Raw genomic sequence first — 27,826 nt, 5'->3', positions numbered from 1 at the left:
ATTGCTTTAAGAAAGAAGAAGGGGAAGAAGAAGAAAAAGAAGGAGAAGGAGAAGGAGAAGGAGAAAGAGAAGAAGAAGAAGAAGAAGAAGAAGAAGAAGAAGAAGAAACATATATGCATCACCCTTCACTCTTCTCCACAACCAACCTGCAATGAAATAGCAGACACCGTGGCTTCTTTGGCTAGAGAGCAAGCTGAAAGGAGGATAGGACAACCAGGAGAGGACAAAGTTGTCTCTGGTGGGCTTGGGACCCTGGTCTTTTTCAATCCAAATGCTTGTCTTATGGGTCTAACATTACCAGCCTGACTTTCAGATCGGTGTGTCTTCTTTATGCAATGAATAAAAAGCTTGTCTGGATAATCTCAAAGAAGGGGAAAGAAACTGCAAGTGTGCTATCAACATTTATATTTTGTAAACTAAACAAATTTCATGTAATAGACACTCCCCAGGGATCTACAAGATCTGCATGGCCTACAATGTAATACAATGGAAATTTGGAAGTTGAGATTGTTCCTTAGGGTTGTCTCCTTTTGTCATCTTCGATGGGCTGGAGCCTGGAGTGCTACTCTGCGGCACTCCCGAGTGGTGGCGCTACTGAGATGCTCCAAGAGAGACTGAGCCCCAATATGCCTCCCTGAGCAAGACTCTGGGGGACAGAAAGAGGAAGGCAGTTGGACCTTCCCTTTCTGGATCATCCTGGGGCCCACTAGAAATTAACTAGCAATGTACGAATGCTATGAAATCCGTTCCGTTTCTTTTTCATAGCTTGTTAGGGGTCTTTCGTTCCATCATCCGCTGTGATTTGAGAAAGTGTATTGAATCTGGTCTGCGTTATCTGGTTCACCATTTGCAAACTCCGGAGGTTTGCCTGTGTCTGCCTCTTGTCAAGAAGGGAGGGAAATCCCATAGAAAGCAAATTGCCTTCTGATTGGGGGTGATACAGGCACTGCTTTCCCACCCAGGCACTGCTTTCCCACCTAAAGCAACTGCTTTAGAAAAAGATCGTAAAAGTTGCCAAGCTCTGCCAGATGAATTATGGCTGGGGAATGCTGCGAGTTGTGGGACTTTTTTCCTGTCAAAACATGCATAGGGTTGTCCCCTAAATAGCCAGTGAGATCCAGACTTTGAAGGCTTTCTCCTGCTTGGCTGAAGAAGACTCCCCCATTAGCCCAGGGAGCCAATTTATTGGGAGTAGGGGTGTACGAACCCCACTCACCATTCCGGCTGGCGGCATCCATGGGGGGGGAGGTGCTCCATCCCTCCCTCCAGAATCCTGCTTGGCTTGCTCCATGGTGAGTCTGCGGAGCTGCCAGCCGGGCCCATCCGCAGCGGGACTGCTATCCGCTGCTGGGCTGCTGCGATCGCCATTTGCGTCCCTGCCCGTGGCCGTGATTTAGGTCCGTCCCAGGGGGATTTTGGGGAGTGGCAGTGTGGGGGGGTAGTCCATTCCACCATGGACTCCAGGGGGGGCAGTTTCTAAAGAATCCAGCATCGCTGGAGTTTGTGGCAGATTTCTCTGCCATCCCTATTTGGGAGGTACTGGGTAAAACAAGGGTACATACAATCAAAAAAGGGATCCTCCTAATTTCATATGATTTTTAAAGGGGAGATGCACAAAACCAGTATCCAGTCACAGAGCACATCTCCCTCCACTGACTGAATTTTTAAAAAATGCACCTGCCCTCAATCCTGCATTTAAAATGGGGTTTTCTGCTTCCATTTTTAATGCAGGATCACAACTGACTGCCTTTACACAAGCTCCCTTACAAATTCCTAGTGGCCACTATTTGTGCCCCTGTCTTTTGCCATGATAGGCTACGTACATATATATGTAGCATATCATGGCAAAAGTGGGAATGTGAATGGTGGCCGCAGATGTGGCCGCCATTCACAAAGCACTGTGAACGGCAGCAAGTAAGTGCTCAGTTTCGTGTGCCTTTCGCGGGGTGGGGGGTGGGGGGCTTCGCTCCACCACAGATTTCAGGGGGCTGAATTCACTGGAATTCGGCCTCCTTGGGATACGTGGTGGAATTCTTTGATGCCCCTACTACCAGAGAGCCGCTTCGCATGAATATCTCTAGAGCTGGATGTAAGTGATGTTGTTCTGCTATGGAATCCAGAGGTTGGATTCTCATGAATCTGGCCTCATTTGAATCCTCAGCAGAATTCTCTGACATCCCTAAAATTAACCAGCCCTGCATGCATTCTAGAATAGTTTCCTGCCATCAGAGGAACTATGGTTTAGATCAAGATTCTGGCAGGAGAAGAAGCTTTCCCCATTCTTAGCACTCAGTGTCAACATTTCTTTTGATCATGAGATGCTCTTTTGTATTCACATCAGGCCTCCATAAAATAATGTAGCATTTGGGAAGAAAGATGCAGCCCAGCAAGCCAGCACTGGAGGCCAAGATGGAGAAGACCTGCACAGCCACCATGTATTTCCCCTTGGTGCTCAGGTAGGTGGGCACAAAGGACACCCAAACACTGCAGAAGACCAGCATGCTGAAGGTGATCAGCTTGGCTTCATTGAAAGCCCCAGGCAGCTTCCTGGCGAGGAAAGCCACCGTGAAGCAGATGGCAGCCAGGAAGCCCATGTAGCCAAGGGCAGTGTAAAACATGGTGACAGATCCTTCGTTGCATTGCAGGATGATCTGTCCAGGCTGGGAGTGCATGTCAGAGTCAGGGAAGGGTGGAGAGATCCCCAGCCAGACAATGCAGATGATAACTTGCACACTACAACAAGCAAGAACAATGACATTGGCCAAACTCTTTCCCAGCCATCTTCTCACCCCATTCCCTGGCTTCGTGGCCAGGAAGGCCAGCACCACAGTGATCGTTTTGGCCAACACAGAAGAGACAGCAACTGAGAAGATGATGCTGAAGGTCGTTTGTCGGAGAAGGCAGGTGGCTTTCCTTGGCTGGCCAATGAATAGGAAGGAGGATGAAAAGGAAATGAAGAGGGAGACAAGGAGAAGGTAGGAGAGGTCCCGGTTGTTGGCTTTGACTAGAGGAGTTTCAAAGTATTTAATGAAGATTCCCAACACGAATCCCGTGGTTAAGCACAATAATAGAGCAAAGGAAGCCAGGGTGATCCCCAAGGATTCTTCATAGGACAGGAAGGTTATAATCTTGGGGACACATTGATCTTGGTCCTGGCTAGGCTGTTGATGCGCTGGGCACTTGTTGCAATGGTCTGCATCTGAGAAGAAGAGTGACTTCGTTTTCACTAGCATCAATATACATCCACAACAGTCTCTTACCTAGGGATGGGGGAGAATTTCTCCCCGAAACTTCGGGGGGCCAAGTGCCAACGTATTCGGCCCCCCGAAGTAGTTTTGGGGAGAAATTCTCCGCACCCTCCCGCCCGCCCGCCCCCCCGGGATGGGACTTACCTTTCCTGAATGTCGCTCCCGTTGGTGGGTCGCAGTGGCGGTTCGGCAGGGCTTCGACAGGGGCAGGGGCGGCAGCCAGTCTTTCGACCGGCTGCCGCCGCCGCCATTCCAAGAAAAGTAAAAAAAAAACAAAACGCCCTTGTGATTAACGTAGCCTATCACGGTTAGATTTGCAAAGTCAGCCATGATAGGCTACGTAAATCGTCACGTAGCCTGTCACGGGGGCGTTTTTTTTTTTAACTTTTTATTTCGCGGCCGGGCGAGGCGAGGCGCCTCCTCCTCGGCCTGAATTTCGGCTGGGAGAGGCGGGAAGCCTCCCCCCCGGCCTGAACTTCTGGGGGAGCAGCGAAGTGCCTCCCCCCACCGCGAAGCAAGCTGCGAGACCAGGTAAGTGACTTTTGTGCATCCCTACTCTTACCTATTTTATTACAAGGATGAAAGATGGCAAGATGGGAGAGAGAATGTTTAGTAGGGATGAAGAGACGCAAAAGCTCAGTGGGAGAGGACATCCCTTCTAGATGCTCTTTGATAAGATGATGGGCTTTGCACGTGCAAATATGCACGTTCAAATTTGATGTCACCAGTGAGTTCAGTGCAAACACAGAATAGCATAAGATGGGAATGATAGAAAAAAGATTCATGTATTACATTTAAATCGTTCAATGTTGAAGTGCTAATTGATTGTTGTGTTGATCTTGAAAAACTGATCTCCCTCAACTTTCCCTTCCCACCACTCCCCTTCCCTTCCTTGTCTTCAAAATTTTCTTTTCTTCACCTCTTTCTCCCCCTCCCTCTTTTTATTGATCTGATCCTGTTTGGGAGAGAGTAATTTTGGGAACCCTAGGATACAAATGTAGTAAATAAATAACTGTACAAAAATATAAATAAATTCTACACTCCCCTGACAGTAGGGTCAATGGTGGTGTATTCCAATGTGTGTAAATAAAATAATATGAAATAAATATCCTATGTTATGCTCACAACAACCCTGTGAGGAAGGTTGGGCTGTGTGGCTGTGAATGGCCCAAGTCAGGAAGCCCCCACTCTGAGGAGGGATTTGAACTCAGCCCTCATCATTTCCAATTTAACACTTATCATCAGCCTGGCTAGTTCTGACAGACCTCATGGTGAGGCAGTTCCATGCCAGTAATAGCCATTTTCACAAAACCTTAACTCACCCTCTGATGAACCCTATATCTTGATGTACCAGCTTGCATGTCTGCAATGGGGCACCCCTCTGAAAGTCCTGAATAGACACAGATCTTGGGTTTTATTTCCAAATTCACATTCCCATGTCAATACGCCCCACTTTTTTTCTTTACAATAACCCAATTAGTTGGATCTGGCTAATTCTTTTGTAATTAAGTTTCAGAATCATTAAATTGGTGGAAGCATCCTTGAAATACATTTCTGGTTGCCTGCCTAACATCATAGATGGTGCGTCTATTTCCAGTGCCCCCCCAAAAAAAATCTGTCTTGGTGAAGAGGTTGGCTTTTAGTATTCTCACACTCTGTTAAGTAGGTGAAGCTTCACCCTAAGTCTGTGTCCCTTTGGAACCATGTGATTCAGGAGTCCAGAGATGCTCTGTAAGGATTTAGAGCTTTCCTGCATGAGAACAGTTTTTATGTCACTTCAATCTCTTCTCATGGTGATGACACACTCACATGATCCAAGGCCGACAGTTGTTTTCTTGTGCTTCTTCATAATTAGTTGAAAGACTTAATAAAAATCATCATATCTACAAGGGATTTAGCAGGGTGGGTCAAACCATCAGTATAACCAGAATCATTTTACATGGTGGAATGGCTGAGCAAATGATAATGCTTTAAGCAAACTTCCTTGGGGAGGCCATTTCAAGAGCAGGGGGCCATGACCAAAAAGCCCCCCCCCCTCTGGTCACCACATACCTAATTTCAGATGCTGGGGAGAACTGGAAGAGAGCCTCTCCTTATAAATATAATGTTTGCCCATGCTCCAATATTGTCCCCATTTCCCAAGGGAACACCCTTTCCTCTGAGGTCACCCACCTTCCTGAGTGGAGATTGACCCTTCCGCACATGGCGCACAGGCATAGCAGCAAGGCGGCTCTCCTTCCTGGACCTCCTTGGCATGCCCAGGGTGACAGCTCTCGACGCACCTGGAACGAGGCACAGTCTGGCAACAAAGACAAGGAGCATCAAGGAACAACTATTAGGTGCATTTGTCTCTGTGGAAAGGAATCGTGGTTTTGAAAAGGATACAAACCCATGAGGAACTCCGGTCCCAGAGACTCCAGGCTCTTATTCGGTGGGAAGCACTATTGGTGCAATTGTGGATTTCAACAGTCATATGCCACCTTTATTTCCATAAGTCAACTCAAGGAGGCAGAGAATGTGAAAGGCCCCACAGTACAATAAGAAAAGAGGCTAAAATATAGGGATGGCAGAGAATTTCTCCACGAATCTCGGGGAGGTCGAATGCCAACGCATTCGGCCCCCCGAAATTAGCGGTGAAATTCTCCACCACCCCCCTGCCACCCCCCCGGGATGGGACTTACCTCCCTCAAATGTCCCTCTCGGCGGCGGGTCCCGGAGGTAGTTCAGCAGCGGTTCGTTGGGGGCGGGGGTGGCGGCAGGTCTTCCGACCAGCTGCCACTGCCGCCATTACAAAATAAAGTAAAAAACAAACAAACACGTGATAGGCTACGTAACGATTTACGTAGCCTATCACGGCTAGATTTCCAAAGTCAGCCATGATAGGCTACGTAAATCGTTACGTAGCCTATCATGGGAGACTTTGGGGGGGAAAAAAAGCACGCACACAAATGGCGGCGCCCATGGGTGCCGCCATTTGCGTTCCTTATTTGGTCCCGGGTAGTCTATGTAAAGATTTACGTAGACTATGGCGAAAATCAGGGCAACGCTAGAGATGGCGGAGAATTTCTCCACGAATCTTCGGGAGGCCGAGTGCCGACGCATTCGGCCCCCCGAAACTGTTGGGGAAATTCTCCGCCAGCCCCCTGCCCCCCCGGGATGGGACTTACCTTTGGCCAATGTCCCTCTCCACGGCGGGTCCCGGCGGCGGTTCGGCGGCGGTTCGGCGGAGGCGGGGGCGGCGGCCGGTCTCCCAACCGGCTGCTGCCGCCGCCATTACAAAATAAAAAAGTACAGTAAAAAACAAACAAACAGACACCCGTGATAGGCTATGTGATGATTTACGTAGCCTATCACGGCTAGATTTCCAAAGTCAGCCATGATAGGCTACGTAAATCGTCACGTAGCCTATCACGGGTGACTTTGCAGGGGGGGGAAAGCGCGTATGCAAATGGCGGCTCCCCATGGGCGCCGCCATTTGCGTTCCTTATTTGGACAGGGGTAGTCTACGTAAAGATAGGTAGAAAAATAAAAAATAAAAAAGTAGAAAAATAAAAAAAGATTTACGTAGACTACAGCGAAAATAAGGGAACGCTATTTGCATTGCCCTTATTTATTTATTTTTTTTCCAAAGTCACCCGTGATAGGCTACGTGATGATTTACGTAGCCTATGACAGCTGACTTTGGAAATCTAGCCATGATAGGCTATGCAAATTGTTACGTAGCCTATCACGGGTGTTTGTTTTTTTACTTTTTTTTCGCGGCCGGGGAGACGGGGCGCTCCTCCCTGGCCTTTCGCCGGCGAGGGAAGGGGAGCCTCCCCCCCCGGCCTGAATTTCGTCCGGGCAAGGCGGGGTGCCTCCCCCCCTCAACTGAACTTTGGGGGGAGAACCGAAGCGCCTCCCCCCACTGCGAAGCAAGCTGCGGGACAAGGTAAGTCCCGTTCGTCCATCCCTACTAAAATACGACCATGTTAGGGATGGCGGAGAATTTCTGATAATTTCTCCATGAATCTCGGGGAGGCCGAATGCCAATGAATTCGGCCCCCCGAAATTGGCGGTGAAATTTTCTGCTAGCCCCCGCCACCCCCCCCGGATGGGACTTACCTCCTGCGAATGTCCCTCTCGGCAGAGGGACCCGGCGGCGTTTCGGTAGGGGCGGGGGCAGGGGCCGGTCTTCCGACTGGCTGCCGCCACCATTACAAAATAAAGTAAAAACAAAACAAAACCACACACCCGTGATAGGCTACGTAACGATTAACGTAGCCTATGACGGCTAGATTTCCAAAGTCAGCCATGATAGGCTACGTAAATGCTACGTAGCCTATCACGGCTAACTTTGGGGGGGGGGGAAAGCGCGTACATACACACACAAAAAAAGCTCATACGCATTTGCGTTCCTTATTTGGGCCCGGGTAGTCTATGTAAAAAATTCGACTATGGTGAAAATAAGGGCAAAGCTAGCCGGGTATACTGGCCCTGGCCAGGGGAGTGCCTTTCACCATGAGCCCAGTCAAGAGGTTCCTGTGATTCCCAGCACAAACATATGTCTGACTACTCAGAAGTAACTCCCATTGTGTTCAATGAGGGTTGGTCCTGAAAAGTGTACTCCTGAAATTACTGAGATTCCAATGAATTAAATGTTTCCAAGCTTTGAAGCTTCAAAGGATTGCAACAGGATGGGGGAACACTGTGTTCTGATAATGCTTGTTGTTCAGTAATTAATGCGATGTGGAGGGAGAGAAAAGAAGAGTGATTTCTGTGAAGACATAGGAGGAAACCTCCCAGGATTCTATTGAAGGAGAAAGGGGAGGGAGAGCCTGGGGGGCGGGAGGTACTGTTATTATTGAACAGCCCCTGCTAGTCAGACGACATTCACTCCAACCCCCACACCCCACAGAGAAGTATGTTTTCTGAAGTGGCAGTGGGATTTTCTCTCCAACCCTTGCTCCTATGGGAAGATTTCTGGATGTCCATGGAACAACCGGGACAAGGAGCTCAGGACTAGGGATGTCAGAGAATTCCACCACTGATCTCGGTGAGGCCGAATGCCAGTGCATTCGGCCCCGCAAAATCTGTGGCGGAATGGCCTGCCACCCCCTTGCCCCCACACGGATCCCCCCCGGGACGAGACTTACTTGGGGCGGATGTTCCGGGGGGCAGCGGCTCTGGTGGTGGCGGTGGCAGCGGCTGTGGCAGCTGGTCTTCCGACCGACCTCCGCCGCTGCCATTTGCAGTCTGGAGGTTTTTTGGGTTTTTTTACAGAGACGTGATAGGCTACGTAATGATTTAGGTAGCCTATTACGGCTGAGTTAAAAAAAAAAACGCATACGCAAATGGCGGTTTTATTTGCATTCCTTTTTGATTCGCTGCTTTAGCCTACGCAAATATTTACATAGGCTAAAATGGTGAATCAAAAAGGGACGCAAATAGCGCCTGCTAAGCTATTTGCGTTCCCTTTATTTTCGCCGTCATAGTCGATGTAAATATTTACGTAAACTAAGACGGCCAAAAATAAGGAAAGCAAATGGCGGCGGCCGTAGCTGCCACCATTTGCGTATGCGTTTTTTTGTTGTTGTTTTTACCCAGAGCCCTCCACAGCTGGAAATCCGCCTGCGGACAGCTCTGGCCTGGACCTGGCCAGCTGCTCTGCAGAGCCACCAGAGAGCACAACCGGCCGTCGAGGATTCCCGGGGGGGAGGAACGGATCTTCTCCCCCCATCGAGGAGTCCGGGGGGTGGGACGGAACGCCTCCCCCCCCATGAACATAATACATGGAAAGGTAAGTGACTTTTGTACATCCCTACTCAGGACCAGAATGCTTGAATGCCATCATGCCATTATTCTAAGGAACAGATGCAGAAAACCTCCTTACAAAACCTCCCCTTCACTCTGCATTAGAATCAGAAAACAGGCAGATGGGGAGAGATGAAGTCTGACCAGCCCACCGTGCTATGAGAAAGCACCTTTTTACAGGGCAATTCTGCACTGGTTTGCTCAAAAGTCAGCCCCATTAAGCTCAATGGATTTACTGCCACATCAGTGTCGATAAGAGTACAGCCATTATTCAGTGAATTACTCATGCTTAAATGATGTCACAGGCAATTGAATGAAACCAGACATTCCCCTCACCTCCGAAAGCCGAGAGGGCCACACCATGGCATTGGGGTTAATGGTGAGCTTTATGCCAGCCGGCACCTGTCCCTCTAGACTCCCCACTGTAACCCTGGCCTGAGTCTGATTGGGAAACTGCACCCAGTTCACGAGGTCAAAGTCAGCTGCCAGCTCTCCGTTCTCTTCCAAAGACAGTCGGTCCATGGAAGCATTGTAAAACTTTTCCAGGAAAATGTGAAGCTAGAATGACAGAGAAAATAACCAGCTTTTAGGAAACATGAAGCCATGTTAGGTATGTCAGTTGGGTTCTACTTGCACTCTATGGATTGGAGCTGATGCACACCTAAGACTTTTCTACATGATGGAAAAATCCCACAGCCTCATTGGGGCTTTCAAGTAGAAAGCCCCATCATCACCCTTTCCATGATGCAATGAGGATGGGCTTCTTTGGACGACCAACACTTGACATGGAACTGATGATGCCCTTTCTCTGCAGCCTTATTGGGGCTTCCTATATTTTCAGTGACAATATCAGCTAAACTTTAGTACTACAACCAGCATTATGCACTGGCGATATGCCTTGTTTTTGTTTTCATTCCACCTTATCTCCTATTGTTTTGAAGGTGGGATATATAGGGGAAGTGTGGGAGACATTCTGGGCATTGAGGACATTGTGTAAGGGACCCACAAACTTCCAGGAGTGACCAGTCATAAGCATGCCATAAATTGCACATGTAGAGATGCCTGTAGACACACTGTTGCTTTTCCAAAGTCAAAATTGAGATACATTCTTGATTCCCCTCTTGTAGGGATGTACGAAAGTCACTTACCTTTAACGAAATTTGATTCGTGGGGGGGGAGGTGCTCCGTCCCTCCCCCTCCGAAATTCTGGTGGGGGAGGCGCTCCATCCCTCCACCCCCGAATCCTGGCCAGCTGGGCCCGCAAAGGGCCGCCGCTGTAGCCACCGTCGTTTGCATCCCTGCAGTCAGCCATGATAGGCTACATAAATGTTTACATAGCCTATCATGGCTGAGTAAAAAACAAACAAACAAACCGCGCGTTTGCGTTCCTTATTTTGCGTTCTTTATTTTGGCACGTCTAGTCTACGTAAACATTTACGTAGACTATGGCGAAAATAAGGGGAAAGCAAATAGCAGGTTTTGGGTTTTTTTACTCAGCCGTGATAGGCTACATAAATCTTTACATAGCCTATCACTTTTTTTTTTTTACTGGAAATGGCAGCGGTGGCAGCCGGTCGGAAATACCGGCTACCGCCGCCGCCTCCGCCGAACCGCCGCCAAACTGCCACCGGAGCCACCGCCGCCGCCAGGAGGATTCACCCAAAGTAAGTCCCATCCCAGGGGGGGCGGGGGGGCAGACCATTTCGCCACCAATTTCGGGGGGCCGCTGGCATTCGTCCTCCCTGAGATTCGTGGTGAAATTCTCTGACATCCCTACCTCTTTCAGCTCCAGGACCTTGTGATGAACAGGCTCAGCTAGGGATGTCGCGAATGTTCGTTTCCAGCTTTGTGTTCAATGACTGTCTCCCTGTTTGGCCCCCCGTACTGGAGTTCATGAAGCTTCCCTCGCCCGACTCTCCTCTGTTCTAGTCAGAAGATTTCCTTGAAGCTTCGGGCGCTATGGCGATCCTGTTCGCCCGCCCCTCCCCCCAGCTTTCAGCGATCGTCTGCCCCGCGAATGGCTCCAGCAGCAATTTTGAGCACTTACCCTTCATCTTTGGACATTCCCCCCACCCCATGTGCTCATTTTTGGAGGAAAGGCGCAGCTGCCAGGGGCAGGGCCCTTTTGATTTTGGGAATTCAATGTAGGGATGGACTAAAGTCTTGGTGGACTAAAGCCACCCTGCAAAGTCTTGGTGGAGCGGCTCCTACCTACCTTTGGCAGGTACGGATCCAGCCACTGCTGTCTGCCATCTGGTTTGTGGATGCAAATGGCGTCCCCTACATGGGACGCCATTTCTGGCCACAACCCAGAAGCAGAAGGATGTCCGGCTGCGGGCGGCCCCCGGATGGTGGCTCTGCGGACTTGCCGTGCAGCGCAGCTGGCCGGGGAGGATTCCTGGGGGAGGAACAGATGGACTCTCCCCCTGGCAGAGATCCCCTGGGGACACAGGTAAGTGGGGTTTCATACACCCCTACTCCAAATATCCCTGATTTACCAGGGGGTAGCCCCATAGCCCAGTCCATTGCCTGTCCCAGTGAAGTCCCAGCGCCCTCCTCAAAGAGTTTTGGCACACTTTCTGGGTTTACAAAGACTCAAGCTTGCTTCTGGGGGAATTAGCAAATGTAGCCTGAAGCCTACACACACCCAGAAGGAAAAGTAGGGGTGGAGAAGGGCAAGCTACAAGAACAGCATCCTCCAAAGTAAAGCCTGAAGCAATAAGCCCTCTTCTGCAGACAGGACAGGAGCTCCTGCACAGAAAAATCCCATGTCTGATAATGTGCGAGTCAGGCAACAAAAGACTCAAGTGCCCTGCCCAGGATTAGAAAAACAAAGGAACAGTCATCATGCTAACAGAATGAAAAAGCCTCGGATTCATTCACTATATGGAAAGTTCATTGCTCAACTGGGAAACACAGGGGCCTGCCCAACACACATGAGATGAGAGCAAGCTAGCCCAAGAGGAAAATAAATAGTAAACTTAGAATGTAACTCCACCATTTGAGAGAATACCTTCACAAGTAGAAGAAACTGAAAGACAAGGAGTTCTTTCATAAATGAGAACAGAGAAAGACTGACTGACCATCGCATGCCCAGACCAGACCCCAGCATATAATTGTGCATGTTCTAAGACAAGAAAGCACGCAAGGGCCCAGATCAGAAAACTGATCAGAAGACAAGAAAATGGTCAGAATCATTCAGTACATGGAAAGATCATTGTAATGGTAGTGGTGGGGTCTTGACCCCATATCTCCTGATCTAGTCCAACACTCTAGCCACTACACCACACTGCCTCCAACAGAGTGGCACCCTGACATCAGAGTCTATAGCCCCCCCCCCATGTTTTCCTGCACTGGATTGTGTACCCAAACAAACACACACACCCCAGACCCCAACATCACTTTTTGGATCACTTGTTGCCCCAGTTCGAGCAGCTCTGGTTTAGCCTTCCGCCCTTCCAGTCTGTTGAATTCAGTGTCACTATGAACATTGCTCATTTTCTTGCTGATCACAACCTTTAAATTGCATAGTTGTTGCATGGCATAGATGCAGTGTTTTGAACGAGCAACAGGTTTCCAAATGGGAAGATGTAGGGATGTACATAACACCCACCTGGCTCTGGGCCGCGCAATCTGCGGTGGGGGGGAGGAGCTCCATCCCTCCCCCCGGAATCCTCGATAGGGGGGTGATCCGGTCCTCCACCCCGGAATCCTGCCCAGCTGGATGCACTCCGTGGCCAAGCTGCGGAGCCGCCAGCCAGCTCCGTAGCCACCGCCATTCGCGTCCCTGTATTGAGTCGTGATAGGCTACATAAATATTTATGTGGCCTATCACGGCAGGGGGAAAAACCCCAGCATACGCAAATGGCGGTAGCCGCCACCATTTGCATATGCTGGGTTCCCCCCCACACACCGTGAGAGGCTACATAACTACTTATGTAGCCTATCACAGCCTCTGCAGGGATGCAAATGGTGTCCTTGCATTAGCCGTGATAGGCTATGTAAATATTTACGTAGCCTATCATGGCTATGAAGAGGAGGAAGTGAATGGCGGCCGCAGGACGGCCGCCATTCGCCAAGCAGCGTGGACGGGAGCAGGTAGATGCTCCATTTCGCACGCCTTTTGTTGGTTGGGGATGGCAGGGACTTCATCCCGCGTGCCTTTCATGGGTTGGGGGGCGGGGCTTCGTTCTACGAAGGATTTCGGGGGCCCGAATGGACTGGCATTCAGCCTCACCGAGATCCGTCGCAGAGTTCTTTGACATTCCTTGGAAGATGCCTCTGCAAAAAAGGGCACCTTGTGATACCTGCTGCACAATCACGCATCCTCACATGCAATGCTTCACTGTTATCTCCACCAGCATTGCTTGGGAGACGGGGCACAATTATGCCAGGTCTGTCCCTTCAAATGGAGAGTGATGCACAGCCAGTATGTTGCCAGTGCGGCAGAGTGGCGAGAGTGTCGGACTGGGAATCGGGAGATCTGGGTTCTAGTCCCCACTCAGCCAAGAAGCTCACCAGGCGAGTTTGGACCAGTCACTGACTCTCAACCTAACCTACCTCACAGGGCTGTTGCGAGGTTAAATAAAGAGGATGGGTTAGTTGGAAGAGGAAAAAATGTGGGATGTAAGAAAATAAATAAATAACGCAGGGAAGACTTGTTTTTAGATGGGAAATTTGTTGTTGTTGTTCAGTCGTTCAGCCACATCCGACTCTTCATGACCCCATAGACGATAGCACGCCAGGCCCTCCTGTCCTGCACTCTCTCCCGGAGTGTGCCCAAGTCCATATTCATTACATCGGTGATGCTATCTAGCCATCTCATCCTCTGCCGTCCCCTTCTCCTTTTGCCTTCAGTCTTTCCCAGCATCAGGGTCTTTTCCAGAGAGTTTTCTCTTCGCATTAGGTGGCCAAAATATTTCAGCTTCAGCTTCAGTATCTGTCCTTCCAATGAGCAGTCAGGGTTGATTTCCTTTAGGATGGACTGATTTGACCTCCTTGCAGTCCAGGGGACTCGTAAGAGTTTTCTCCAGCACCACAGTTCGAAAGCATCAATTCTTCGGCGCTCAGCCTTCCTTATAGTCCAGCTCTCACAGCCATACATTACTACTGGGAAAACCATAGCTTTGATTAGACGGACCTTTGTCGGCAAGGTGATGTCTCTGCTTCTTACTATGCTGTCTAGGTTTGCCATAGCTTTCCTCCCAAGGAGCAAGCGTCTTTTAATTTCATGGCTACAGTCACCGTCTGCGGTGATCTTGGAGCCCAAGAAAGTAAAATCTGTCACTGCTTCCATTTCTTCCCCTTCTATATGCCAGGAAGTGATGGGGCCAGATGCCATGATCTTCATTTTGTTAATGTTGAGTTTCAAACCAGCTTTTGCACTCTCCTCTTTCACCCTCAACAAGAGGCTCTTGAGATCCTCTTCACTTTCTGCCATTAGGGTGGTATCATCTGCATATCGGAGGTTGTTGATAATTCTCCCCGCAATCTGAATTCTGACCTGTGATTCATCCAACCCAGTGCTTCTCATGATGTACTCTGCATATAAGTTAAATAAGCAGGGTGACAATATGCAGCCTTGTCATACTCCTTTCCCAATTTTGAAACACTCGGTTGTTCCATGTCTGGTTCTTATTGTTGCTTCTTGACCCTCGTACAAGTTTCTCAGGAGATAGGGAAGGTGGTCTGGTACTCCCATCTCTTTCAGAATTTGCCACAGTTTGTTGTTATCCACACAATCAAAGGCTTTAGCATAGTCAATGAAGCAGAAATAGAGGTTTTTCTGGAATTCTCTTGCTTTCTCCATGATGCAGCGAATGTTGGCGATTTGATCTCTAGTTCCTCTGCCTCTTTGAAACCCAGCTTGTACTTCTGGTAGTTCTTGGTTCGCATACTGCTGAAGCCTAGCTTGTAGGATTTTGAGCATCACCTTGCTGGCATGTGAAATGAGCGCAATTGTGCAGTAGTTTGAACACTCTTTGGCGTTGCCCTTCTTTGGAATTGGAATGTAAACTGACCTTTTCCAGTCTTGTGGCCATTGTTGAGTGTTCCACATTTGTTGGCATATTTGAATGCAGCACTTTAACAGCATCATCTTTTAGGATTTTAAATAGCTCGGCTGGAATACTGTCATCTCCCTAGCTTTGTTGTTACTAATGCTTCCTAAGGCCCACTTGACTTCACTCTCGAGGATGTCCGGCTCAAGTTCAGTGACCGCACTATCATGGCTATCAGGGACATTCAGATCTTTCCTGTATAGTTCTTCTGTGTATTCTTGCCACCTCTTCTTAATCTCATCTGCTTCTGTGAGGTCCCTGCCTTCTTGGTCCTTTATCATGCCCAATTGCACAAAAGGTTCCCTTGAGATCTCCAATATTCTTGAAGAGATCTCTAGTCTTTCCCGTTCTGTTGTTTTCCTCCATTTCTTTGCATGGTTCATTTAAGAAGGCCTTCTTGTCTCTCCTTGCTATTCTCTGGAACTCTGCATTCAGTTGGGTATATCTTCCCCTTTCTCCCTTGCTTTTCGCTTCCCTTCTTTCCTCAGCTACTTGTACAGCCTCATCAGACAGCCACTTGGCTTTCTTGCATGTCTTTTTCTTTGGGATGGATTTCGTTGCTGCCTCGTGAACAATGTGACAGACCTCCATCCATAGTTCCTCAGGCACTCTGTCTATCATGTCTAATCCCTTAAATCAATTCCTCACCTCCACTGTATATTCATAAGGGATATGATTTAGGTCATATCTGAATGGTTTAGTGGTTTTCCCTACATTCTTCAATTTAAGCTGAAATTTTGCAACAAGAAGCTCATGATCTGAGCCACAGTCAGCTCCAGGTCTTGTTTTGACTGCCTGTATAGAGCTTCTCCATCTTTGGCTGCAAAGGACATAATCAATCTGATTTCGATATTGACCATTTGGTGATGTCCATGTGTAGAGTCATCTCTTGTGCTGTTGGAAAAGAGTTTTTGCTATGATCAGCGTGTTCTCTTGGCAAAACTCTATTAGCTTTTGTCCTGCTTCATTTTGTACACCAAGGCCATGCCTGCCTGTTATCCCAGTGATTTCTTGACTTCCTACTTTAGCATTCTAATCCCCTATGATGAAGAGGACATCTTTTTTTGGTGTGAATTCTAGAAGGTGTTGTAGGTCTTCATAGAACCAATCAACCTCAGCTTCTTCGGCATCGGTGGTTGGGGCATAGACTTGAATTACCGTAATGTTGAATGGTTTGCCTTGTATTCGTACTGAAATCATTCTATCATTTTTAAGATTGTACCCCAGGACTGCTTTTCCCACCCTTTTGTTGACTATGAGTGCTACTCCATTTCTTCTAAGGGATTCTTGCTCACAGTAGTAGATATGATGGTCACCTGAATTAAATTCGCCCATGCCTGTCCATTTTAGTTCGCTGATTCCCAAGATGTCGATGTTCAATCTTGCCATCTCATGTTTGACCACCTCCAGCTTACCTTGATTCATTGATCTGACATTCCAGGTTCCTAAACAATATTGTTCTTTACAGCATCGGATTTTCTTTTCACCACCAGACACATCCACAGCTGACTGTCCTTTTGGCTTTGGCCCAGCCGCTTCACTCTTTCTGGCGCTACTTGGAAATACCCTCTGCTCTTCCCCAGTAGTATATTGGACACCTTCCGACCTGAGGGTCTCATCTTCCGGCATCATCTCTTTTAGCCTTGTGATATGTTCCATGGGGGTTTTTTTGGCAAGAATACTGGAGTGGGTTGCTGCCATTTCCTTCTCCAGTGGACCACATTTTGTCAGAACTCTCCGCCATGACCTGTCCATCTTGGGTGGCCCTGCACAGCGTAGCTTATGGCTTCACTGAGTTACGCAAGCCCCTTCACCACAACAAGGCAGTGATCCATGAAGGGGAGATGGAAAAAACTAAGGAAGGGAAGACTTAGTTTTTAGATGGGAAATAGTGCACCATTAAACCAATCACAGATACGATTTATAAGGATGCAAAATAATAATTTAGAAAAATCATATAATGAGAACATTGCATGCCTGCTATTACAGGTAAGTTGTGTCCCTCGGATTAGATGCCAGCATTGGGCCAGGTAGAAATATCACCAGATCTTATCTTAATGGAAAGATTTCACTCATCGTCTCTTACAAGAGAGAGCTTCAGACTGAGTTTCAGTAAGATGGAAATGGGCCATTTCCCTCAATTTCTGCATCACAACACACATCACCAGCTTATTCTTTCTGCTTGGGGGATGGGGTCCTGGGGTTTCCCTGTCTGTGGGTCATCTCAGATTTAATCATTGAATGGTTGGCAAAATCATGATGCAAACATTGCGGTCAAAACCATATTTTTTTCTTGTAGACTACCCCCCTTCATTTTCCTCTCTGAGCTCCCTCCAAATATCCCTGATTTACCAGGGCTTTTCCCCATTGCCCAGTCGAACGAGTTTTGTTTTGCGGGAATTAGCAATTGTAGCCACAGAGAGATCCAGGAGGACCTGTTGTGGAGGCTGAAGAGACGGGAATAGAGAAAGAGAAGAGCACCGCAAGCACCTTTTTCCTGAGTGAATCACTGAATGGCCCTTCGTCCTGAATGTCTGCATAACAATTTGAAAGTACTCCAGCTTGTCTTCCTGTGTGTGTTTGGGCATAACTTCGGTGAATGGAATGAGTCATCATGCTAATGGCTTCCAGAAGGAAAAAAAAAGGTCGAATTCATTCACTATATGGAAGATCATTGTTGGATGGGAAACATGGGACCCTACCAGCTTCTTTTTGCTGGGAGGAGGGAGCTATCTGTGTCAGAAGGGCAGGCTAAAGCACATGGCAGGAACAACTGAACACACCTCATGTTCCCTCCTCCAGGAAATCATTGCAATGCAATGGCGAACAGATGATTGAGCAATACTGAATTGAAATGTTGTGCAGATGTAGTTGAAAGTCCGCATTTAGGGGATTTAAAAGTGTGCAAATTTGAGTCTCTGCGTGGGAACATGCCCTCTTTTGCACATATAGGTTCCTGAATCAAAAAAGAACCACCAAAGAGGCAAAGAGTTCGAGGGACGATTGACAGTGATCGCAGATCACTTGTGTGCTTCGACGAAGGTGAGGAGAAGCAAACAACGGGAAGTTCTCACATCCCTGGGCTCAGCATCAGCATTCCTTTTAGCGATGTCGGAGAATTTCTCCACAAATCTCCGGGAGGCCGAATGCCAACACATTCAGCCCCCCGAAACTGGTGGGGAAATTCTCCGACACCCCCCCGCCCCCCCGGGATGGGACTTACCTCGTGCGAATGTCCCTGGTGGCAGTGGGTCCCAGCAGCGGTGTGGCGGCCGTGCGGCGGCAGCAACGGCCGGTCTTCTGACCGGCTGCCGCCGCCGCCATTTCCAAGTAAAGTAAAACAAACAAACAAAAATGATAGGCTACGTAAAGATTTACGTAGCCTATCACGGCTGACTTTGGGAAAAAAAAAAAAGAAGAAGCACGTACGCAAATGGCGGCGCCCATGGTAGGGCTGGGGGAGAATTTCTCCCCGAAACTGTGGGGGGCCGAGTGCCAATGCATCCGACCCCCCAAAATCGGTGGTGAAATTCTCTGCCCCCCCACCCCCCCCGGGATGGGACTTTCCTTTCACGAATGTCCCTCCCAGTGGTGGGTCCTGGCGGCGGTTCGTCGGGTCTGCGTCAGGGGCCGAGGCGCCAGCCGGTCTTTCGACCGGCTGCCGCCACCGCCATTAAAAGGAAATTAAAAATAACAACAAAACCCCGTGATAGGCTACGTAATGATTAACGTAGCCTATCACGGCTAGATCTCCAAAGTCAGCCATGCTAGGCTACGTTAATCATCACGTAGCCTATCACGGGTGACTTTGAAAAAAAAAGTGCGTACGCAAATGGTGGCCCCCATAGGGCGCCGCCATTTGCATTCCTTATTTGGTCCCTGTAGTCTACGTAAATCTTTACGTAGACTACAGGGACCAAATAATGAACACAAATGGCGGCACCCTATGGGGGCCGCCATTTGCGTACGCACTTTTTTTTTTCCAAGTCACCTGTGATAGGCTACTTTACGATTGACGTAGCCTATCACGGCTGACTTTGGAAATCTAGTTATTATAGGCTACGTTAATCGTTACATAGCCTATCAGGGGGGTGTTTGTTCTTTGTCTTTTTTACTTTTTTTTTGCGGCCGGGTAGATGGGACGCTTCTACCCAACCTGAATTTCGCCGGTGAGGGATGGGGCGCCTCCCCCCCAGCCTGAATTTCGGCTGGGCGAGGCGGGGCTCCTCCCCCCCTCGCATGAACTTCGGGGGGAGAACCGAAGCACCTCCCCCCCACCACGAAGCAAGCTTTGAGGACAGGGAAGGGACTTTCGTCCATCCCTAGCCCATGGGCGCCGCCATTTGCGTTCCTTATTTGGGCACAAGTAGTCTACGTAAAGATTTACATAGACGACAGTGAAAATAAGGGCAATGCTTCACGTAGATTTACGTAGCCTATCACTTTCTTTCTTTTTTTTACTTTCCTTTTTTCTTGCACGGCCGGCCAGAACTTCGGCGGGAAGGGATGGGTTGCCTCCCCCCCGGCCAGATTTTTGGCAGGGAGGGGCAGGGCACCTCCCCACCCACCAAGAATTTCAGGGGGAGAAACAGAGCGCCTCACCTCCCCGAAAATGCTGTGGGCCCAGGTAAGGGACTTTCGTCCATCCCTAATTCCTTCTAATACCAATTAGAGTAGGGGTGCTGAAGTGTTTTGGAGTGGTGGTGGGGAGATTGCCTCCCACCACCACAGATCATGGGCTGGATGATTCCCAGGGTTTGGCACTCCCCCTGATGACACCCACCCCTTTATCTCTCTTTTTTAAAATGTATATTTTTATTTATTTTATCTTTATAAATGAAATAGACAATAGCAAACATACCAACAACCGGATCAATACTAGAATTTCCCAACAATACAATATTCTGATGAGGACACCATAATAACAAAAAGAGAAGGAAAAAGAAAGTAGAAGAAAAATGGGAAAAGGCAAAGCGAGGAGGAAAGGAGGTGAAGAAAAAGGAAGAAGATTCTTTCCCCTTCCCCCCTCTTCCTCTCCCTCCTCCTTAAAGAATTAAATTTAAACTCCAATACCCCCCCAGCCTCTGATGCCATTCTATTTTACAAACTATATATATAACCTTAACAACCTTACAGTTTAATAAACAACCTTACATTTCAGTATCATATCATCAATCTTATATCCAAGAAAAAGGTCTAGAGTTCATTACCAGTAGCCTAGATGATGATGATGAATAATGACCATAATAGAGGAATATAGTGTTATACAATAATAAAAAATAAACCCTCAACGATCAGTAATATATTTTATATTTTATATTTGATGTATGAGTACACATTGTACCCTCAAACAATTAATTTAAATACAGCATACCACATCTATTTTGAAATCAAAAATATAAAGAAAAGCAAGAAAAAACAAAGACGAAAGAGAATAAATGAATATATACACACACATATATATATATATATATATATATATATATATATATAAAATCATTTATCTTCTGACCTAGCCTGGATCATGTAGACTAAACACAGTTCACAAAGCTTGTTTAAAGACTCCAGTTCATGGCGCTGTGACAGAAATCTCATTCATTTTTACATTCAACCATGCCTCCACCATTTCATGATTTAGAAACTTCTTCATCTGACCTTCAGACATGATACACAGTGTAGCAGGATATTTTAAGTAATATTGTAATTTCATTTGTTTTGCCATATGTTTTGCTTTGATAATTTGCCTTCTTTTATTCACCACCTCTTTGATGTAATCTGGAAATAACATGACTTTATCTTGTTTCCAGGAAAGGCTTCCGCCCTCTCTTGCCAAACGCAGGATATAATTCTTTGTGGAGACTTTTGCAAATTGGACTATGATGGTATAGTCAGTCCCTTTCGCATTTGACACATGAAATGCCTGCTCAATATCAAGTAACTAATCAGATGGCTTAGGGAGTATCTCATGCAAATGTTTATCCACAAAAATAGGCAATTTTACATCATTAGACAGACTTTTAATCCCAATAATACATACATTGGATCTTCTTGTGAAGGCCTCTAGTTGAGAAATTCTGTCAGAGGTATTTTTAAAACAAATTTGTGTCGAAGTTTCATTTGTTGCTACTCGGTCTTCTAGCTCAATAATTCTCGTCTCCATTTTTTGCCATGACTCATTAATTTAATTGAGGGCTCCTTGAAAGGTGGTGATGGAATTTTGGATTAAATCCAGCCTTCTGGCTTGCTCCGTAAATTGTGAAGATAAAGTCTTTATCAGAGTAATTAATTCCCCTAAGTCATCTGTTTTCAAAACTTTTGACACAGGAGATACGGGGGGAGTTGGCAGTGAAGCCATCCCCTTTCTTCTCCTCAGTGCATTCATGATTCTCTCAAACAGATCTTACTGGTCCTCAGATGTTCTCAGGTGTTGTTAATATTTCTTAAATCATCCCACAAGAGTTGTTGATATTTCTTGAAGCATATATTACTATAGAGCACGTCAGACCTGTTTTCTGCTATGAAATAGGAGTCTCATCACAGCTTTTTTCTTTGGTAAAGGTCTGGGGAGATAATCCTGGAATCCAGCCCCCCTGCTATCTTGAGGGGGGCACTTTTCTCCAAGATGTTGTCCAGATTCCGCCTTGCCACCCTTTGATTCCAGGGGGGAGATGAAAAGGTTTTTCAACCTTTTAAAAAGCTGTTTGAGAAAGCACCCATGGGGGAACCCGTGGGAAGTTGCCAGAACGACATCGGTTCCAACTGGAAGTCACCCCCCCTTTATTTCTTCATGCTAGAAGGAGGCACAGAACTGTGTCTCCACTCATCAGGAAGAAATCCCAGCCCTCCCCCACACCTCTGCTGGCATCACAACTTTGAGACTGGAGATAGCGGTGGGGTTGGGAGGTGGCAGAGGCTGTGAGTCACCAATGTGTGTCTGTGCTGGGGGGGGACACTCTCTCCCCCCGTTTGCCAGCAAGTCCCCCCACCTCTCAGAGATTGGAGGGAGCAGTGGGGATCCCCTCTGAGGGGTTTCCTTCACAGGGTGGGCCATAAAAATATAAGAACCTAAGAAGAGCCCTGCTGGATCAGACCAGCAAGGTCCATCTAGTCCAGCATTCTGTTCCCACAGTGGCCAACCAGCTGCCCCAATGGGATACCCATGAAGAGGATATGAGGACACCGGAACCCTCCCAGCCATGTTCCCCAGCAATGGGTGTACATAGACTCCCTTTCTCTGGTACTGGAGGAAGCTGTGACACTGGAGGTAAAATACAGTGGTGAAGTCTGATCCTCATGGGAAATGAAATTGAAAAAGAAATAAAAGAAAGTAGAAAGGAAGTATAACCTGGGAAAGTCCTTTATTGAAAGCTATCCATGACCCTTTTTAAAGATAAGGGCCACGGTGGCTTAGTGGTTAAGACGCTGAACTGCAGACAGGAAGGCCTGCAGGACAGCAGTTTGAGACCCGAGTGCTGCGTGACGGAGTGAGCTCCCGTCTTCAGTCCCAGCTCCTGCCAACCTAGCAGTTCGAAAGCAAGAAATTGCAAGTAGATAAATAGGTACTGCCTCGGTGGGAAAGGTAACAGCGTTCCGTGCACCTCGGTGTTCAGTCATGCCAGCCACATGACCACGGAAGCGTCTTCGGACAGCGCTGGCTCTTCGGCTTAGAAACGGCGATGAGCACCGCACCCTAGAGTCGGACACGACTGGCTGGGGACACCTTTACCTTTTACCTTTTTTATCCATGACCCAAAACATCTAGCCCAGGGCCCAATTTACATGGAAATAGAATGAAAAGCACTTACTGGTCATATCCTGATTTTGGTCCCTCTGCGGCACATGAAGCAAGTGGAATGGACATGACCCGCTTTCCTGGTCCCGCTTCCCCTGCTCGGGGAAGTTTAATGGAAGCACTATATTGAGCACCTGTAGTTTCCCCCACACCTCTCTTCTGCCCATCACTATTGGGATATTGCGGATGCTTGAAGCAGCTCTACTGTGCTGTTCTGGAGGGACAGAATGGCTAAGAGCTGTGAATGGGGAAAGCAGCTTTTCCGCTACTGTGAATGCCTGGAAAGGAGCAGCTGCATTACTGTCAATGGGAAAAAGAGGGAGGGAGGGGGAGGGGTGGCCCCACTCTTTGGCCAGATTGCTGCCAGGTCACATCCAGGGCACAAAAGCAGGCCTGCCTGGGAAGTCAGGGGCGAGGGGATGGGGCACTTTGCCGCAGGATCGCATGAGTGATGTGTTTAAGGAAGAAAGAGTCACTGAAAGGACTTTCTTAAAATGTGCCTTTTCCACAAGGAGGCAGCAGGGTTGCTGCAGTTTGGCGACAGTGTCATCTGTCACGAGCGACCTGGATGTGCTGTTGCTCCACATTGAATCAGCTCAATGTTGCACCAAACAGTTTTTATCAGGGGGGAAGAAACTCTCCCAAAGAAGTAGCAAGCACTGATCTGAAGGAGTCTGTGTAACACTCAGCACAGGAAGAATAAATCCATGGTAAACTTGTTGCCATTCAAAATACATAAATCTAAACACAATGATATGGAACAGAAAAGTTCTGTTCTCTTTGTATACTAGAGAGGAGAGATAGGGTTTTAGCTGAAATATGTTGTTTCACCGTAACAGGCATTTGTGTGTTGGGGGTGGGCAGATGTGCAGCTACTCAGACATCCAGACTGAGGCCCCAGGTTTTACTAGGAGCAGACTTGAGCAGAACTCAATAGCAGAGCAATAATATAACACAGCTCTGGCTTCTGTCCCAAGCGTTACCTCAGCCAGGAGATAGAACAGGGGAGGCAGAGACAGAGAGAGATCCCCTGTCTGAGACAAGTCCTGGGAAGATAGGCCCTACCTCAAGTGGTGGCAGGGCGATCCTGTGGAATGTAGGGATGTCGGAGAATTTCTCCACGAATCTCCGGGAGGCCGAATCCCAATGCATTTGGCCCCCTGAAATAGGTGGGGAAATACTCCGACAGCCCCCTGCCCCCCCAGGATGGGACTTACTGTGGCCAAATGTCCTTCGCGGCAGCGGGTCCCGGTGGCGGTTCGACGGCGGTTCGGTGCCGCCATTTCCAAATAAAGTGTAAAAAAAAAAAAAAGTGATAGGCTACGAAAAGATTTACGTAGCCTATCACGGCTAGATTTTCAAAGTCAGCCGTAATAGGCTACATAAAGAATTACGTAGCCTATCACGGCTGACTTTGGGGGGAAAAAAAGCACGTTCGCAAATGGCGGCGCTATTTGCATTGCCCTTATTTTCGCCGTAGTCTACATAAATCTTTATGTAGACTACCCGTGCCCAAATAAGGAACACAAACGGCGGCGCCCATGGGCACCGCCATTTGTGTACGTAAATCTTTACGTAGCCTATCACGTTTTTGTTTTTTTTTTACACTTTACTTTTTTCTTTCGCAGCCGGGGAGATGGGGTGCTCCCACCCGGCCAGAACTTCGGCAGGGAGGGATGGGGCGCCTCCCCCCAGGCCAGAATTTTGGCGGGAAGGGGCGGGGCGCCTCCTCACCCACCAAGAATTTTCGGGGGGAGAAACGAAGTGCCTCCCCCCCACCCCGAAAAAAGCTGCGGGACCAGGTAAGGGACTTTCGTCCATCCTTAGTGGAATGGGACTCAGCAGAGACAAATTTGATAATTTGGTAACTAAGAAGGATGGATCTCTCTCAGGACACCAGGGATCAACCACTGGATACGGGATTCTTCTGATGTCACCGTAGTGGGCAAAATTATAAACCTCTACCAGGAGCCCCACAAACTAGGTTTACCTCAGAATTGGGCAAAATTTGACCTCACTACTATATTTGAGTCTGGATCCAGGATAATGATTTCAGAGTTCAACCATGGGCTACTATATGCTGTGGAAGTGCAGTGAAAATAAAGAGCAATACCTGCCATGGCTGCAGGGTTCCACGTTCCAGCCAGTCTCCTCCACCCACCCTCAATATCCGCTTTGATCTTGAGGAATATGCCGCATCTAAGGCATGGGCCACAGCTTGCACACTGTTGTATGTACTGTAGCCATCTTGAGACAGGGCTCTCTCTTCCTCCTCCCAGGGCAGCGTCTCCAGTTTCTCTCTCTCTAAGCATTTTGTCCAGCCTTTTATGGGCAAGGCATACGTGGAATAGAAACAATGAAATGCTTTACCAAAAAAATCTCCAAGAGAAGAGGAATATGGTAGATAGTAGTCATATTTTGTTCTTTTTTTGGTCTTCATTGCGAAGGAGAATGAGCCATGCAAGTACTTGAACTCATGAGACACATGGTAAAGGTACATGTTAATGTCCTGAGGAGCTGTTCCGATCCAGACTTTTGTCCCAGTTTCATGTGATACAATCACTGGAACAACTGGGTTGAAAGAGTCTTGGTAGTAAAGCAATACAGTGACTTGTGTACTCCAGACAGAGGGTACTTCCTGATGGAACGTTTCCTGTAGAAACATCTGTGGTAGTCTTCTTGAGAAGGCAATGCAAATCCCACTGCTCAGCAACAGGGGGGTCAAAGCACTCAGGAACCTCTCTCCATTGTCATTGTCTGGAGCAAAGAGACCAATCCAGGTCCATCCAAAATACAGGAGCAGTTGGACGACCCCCGGGTACTGGGCTTCTTCCTTTGGGGCCATCCGGTAGATAAAAGGGAACTGAGTTTTGGCATTCAGAGGGTGAGCAGCAAAGCCATAACTGATCTACTGAGGAAAGGAGGAGACCGGTGTTTTGTTTTGTTTTCAGCATAAAGTTTAGATACTTATTCACCTGAGATTGTTGATATCCAACTAAGGGCCGGTCATTTCGATGGGTCTGTGATGCATGCGGTGGGCAGGAGAAGTACCAAAACGTCTCAAGGGCCATTTGCAGTGTAGCTACTCTTTGGCTGATTTGCCAGAGATTTAAATCGGTGGGCCCCCCAGAAAGCTTCAGCCATGGGGAGGTATGGAAAAGAAAGAAATAAAAAAATAAGGACATTGCAACCCCTGTGGCATCCAAGTAACACCCAGGATCAGACTGGGCCCTGACCTATTGGAAGACCCACGCCTTGGTAAAGGGCAGGTTTGGGTACCTTTGTTATCTATCTATCTATCTATCTATCTATCTATCTATCTATCTATCTATCTATCTATCTAATCTATCTATCTATCTATCTACCTCCAAGAGTCATTTTCAAAGCCTGCTCTGTTCTGCTGTGCATTGCTCCTCTCGCCTTTCCCTTAGCCAGTAAACTATCACCTCTCTCCACAGAATGAATGGGTTTTGTTCCAGTTAAGATTCAAGAGCTTTCCTCTCAGTTGTTGCTACAGTTTAAAATTTCAGGCTTGGAGACAGGGTGTGATAGTTGAACCCCTTATTCCCTTAGTCTCAAGGGTGTCCTGCACAGCCTGAGAGTCCCCTGGCTCAGGCTGAAGTGGACGTAAGGGATGGGGGCAGCCTCTTTAGCTAGGCTGGCGTTCAGAATGACAAACCTCTCATCCCTCCCTTCACTGCAGGGTGGTAGAACAACTCCCTCCCTCCCTTCTCACTAGTGCTTTAGGGAGGCCCACCCTGTCAGCACCAGCAGAGACCAGGATGGTACCGGCTCTTCTTCCTGGAGGTTGTTCACCTACTTCCTACCGCCATACCTGTGGGATCTTGTAGATATCCGACATGGTTGAAATCTGGATGGAGGTGTCAGATTCTGCCCCTTCCAGAATGGCCAGCAGGTTATTCTGTCCTCCACAGTTGTAGTTTGGAACGTTGGTTGCTCCACCGGCAAGCAGGTCCAGCATGGCATCAGAGGTCAATCTTCCATGGAAATGGGTCTCATAAATGTTGTAGCCCAGGGTGATGTTAGGCAGGAGCCCGGGATTCTGACTGATCTCATGAATGGCAAACAGGAAGGACAGGATGTGCCAGTATCTGACCTCTGCTAAACTGCAGATGATGATAATGATGTTCAGTGAAAATACATGGAGGATAAGGCTGCCCTTGGCTATGACTAGGGATGGCGGAGAATTCTGGCATGGACCCCAGTGAGGCTGGATTCCAAAGAATCAGTCCTCCGGAATCCATGGCAGAATGGCGCCACTCACCTCCACCTCCCTCCAGAACCGCCCAGACCCGTATCCTGCCCTTGTTGATCCCGTGGAGCTGTCAGCCGGCTCCGTATTGCTGACAATACAGCCAGCTGCCATTGCCGTCCCGTATTGCTGGCTGAGTGAGGCTGACTCCAGTTGCAAATGGCTGCAATTAGCTTAAATGAAGGGCTTTACAGCAGCAAATGGAGTAGTGGACACCATTTGCATCCAGAGTCAGCCTTCACTCAGCCAGTGATATGGCACGGAAATGGCAGCCGGCCATATCACCAGTGATACGGAGCTGGCAGCTGGCTCTAGGGATGTACGAAAGTCACTTACCTTTTCGCGGACGTGATTCGTGGGGGGGGGGAGGCACTCTGTCCCTCCCCCCAGAATCCTCGACGGGGGGAGAGGAGATCCGGTCCTGCCCCCCGGAATCCTGCCTGGCCAGCTCCGCTCTGTGGCGGCTCCGCGGTGCAGCTGTCCAGGGCTGTCCGCAGCTGGAGTTCCAGCCGCAGACGGGCTGCTGCAGACGCAAATGGCAGCCGCCATAGCGGTCGCCATTTGCGTCCAGCCAGGGTGCCATGATAGGCTACGTAAATATTTATGTAGCCTATCACGGAAAGTAAAAAAAAAAACCAAAACACGGTGGCCGCCATTTGCA

At 48.2% G+C, this 27,826-nt stretch overlaps 1 protein-coding gene across 1 annotated transcript; it reads right to left on the bottom strand.

The window, feature by feature from the left end:
* Positions 1 to 2,282: 2,282 nt before the first annotated feature.
* On the bottom strand, positions 2,283 to 27,279 carry LOC146356454 (vomeronasal type-2 receptor 26-like). The gene is made up of 7 exons (XM_084830122.1): positions 27,178 to 27,279; positions 25,006 to 25,800; positions 17,453 to 17,547; positions 13,279 to 13,348; positions 9,378 to 9,599; positions 5,638 to 5,689; positions 2,283 to 3,199 (listed from the first exon to the last, which is right to left on the bottom strand). Exons 1-7 carry the CDS (start codon positions 27,277 to 27,279, stop codon positions 2,283 to 2,285), a joined length of 2,253 nt encoding a protein of 750 aa, XP_084686248.1.
* Between the last annotated feature and the right edge of the window lie 547 nt (positions 27,280 to 27,826).

This window comes from Heloderma suspectum, chromosome 2 (assembly GCF_057233095.1).
Source record: "Heloderma suspectum isolate Gila_16-S chromosome 2, 16-S_ref, whole genome shotgun sequence".
Taxonomy (NCBI): domain Eukaryota; kingdom Metazoa; phylum Chordata; class Lepidosauria; order Squamata; family Helodermatidae; genus Heloderma; species Heloderma suspectum.
Note: the sequence above shows the minus strand (reverse complement) of the source record. Positions and strands in the feature narration are given on the sequence as shown.

Bases quoted from the DNA above. Each gene is read 5' to 3' on its own strand.
- LOC146356454 (XM_084830122.1), bottom strand. From the start codon at position 27,279: ATGGCAGCTGGCTGTATTGTCAGCAATACGGAGCCGGCTGACAGCTCC. The intron at 9,600-13,278 runs GTGAGGCTGAAT...CTGTCATTCTAG, and splicing joins GAACTCTGCGACGGATCTCG to CTTCACATTTTCCTGGAAAA. The intron at 5,690-9,377 runs GTGAGGGGAATG...TTGCACCAATAG, and splicing joins GGCCCTCTCGGCTTTCGGAG to TGCTTCCCACCGAATAAGAG.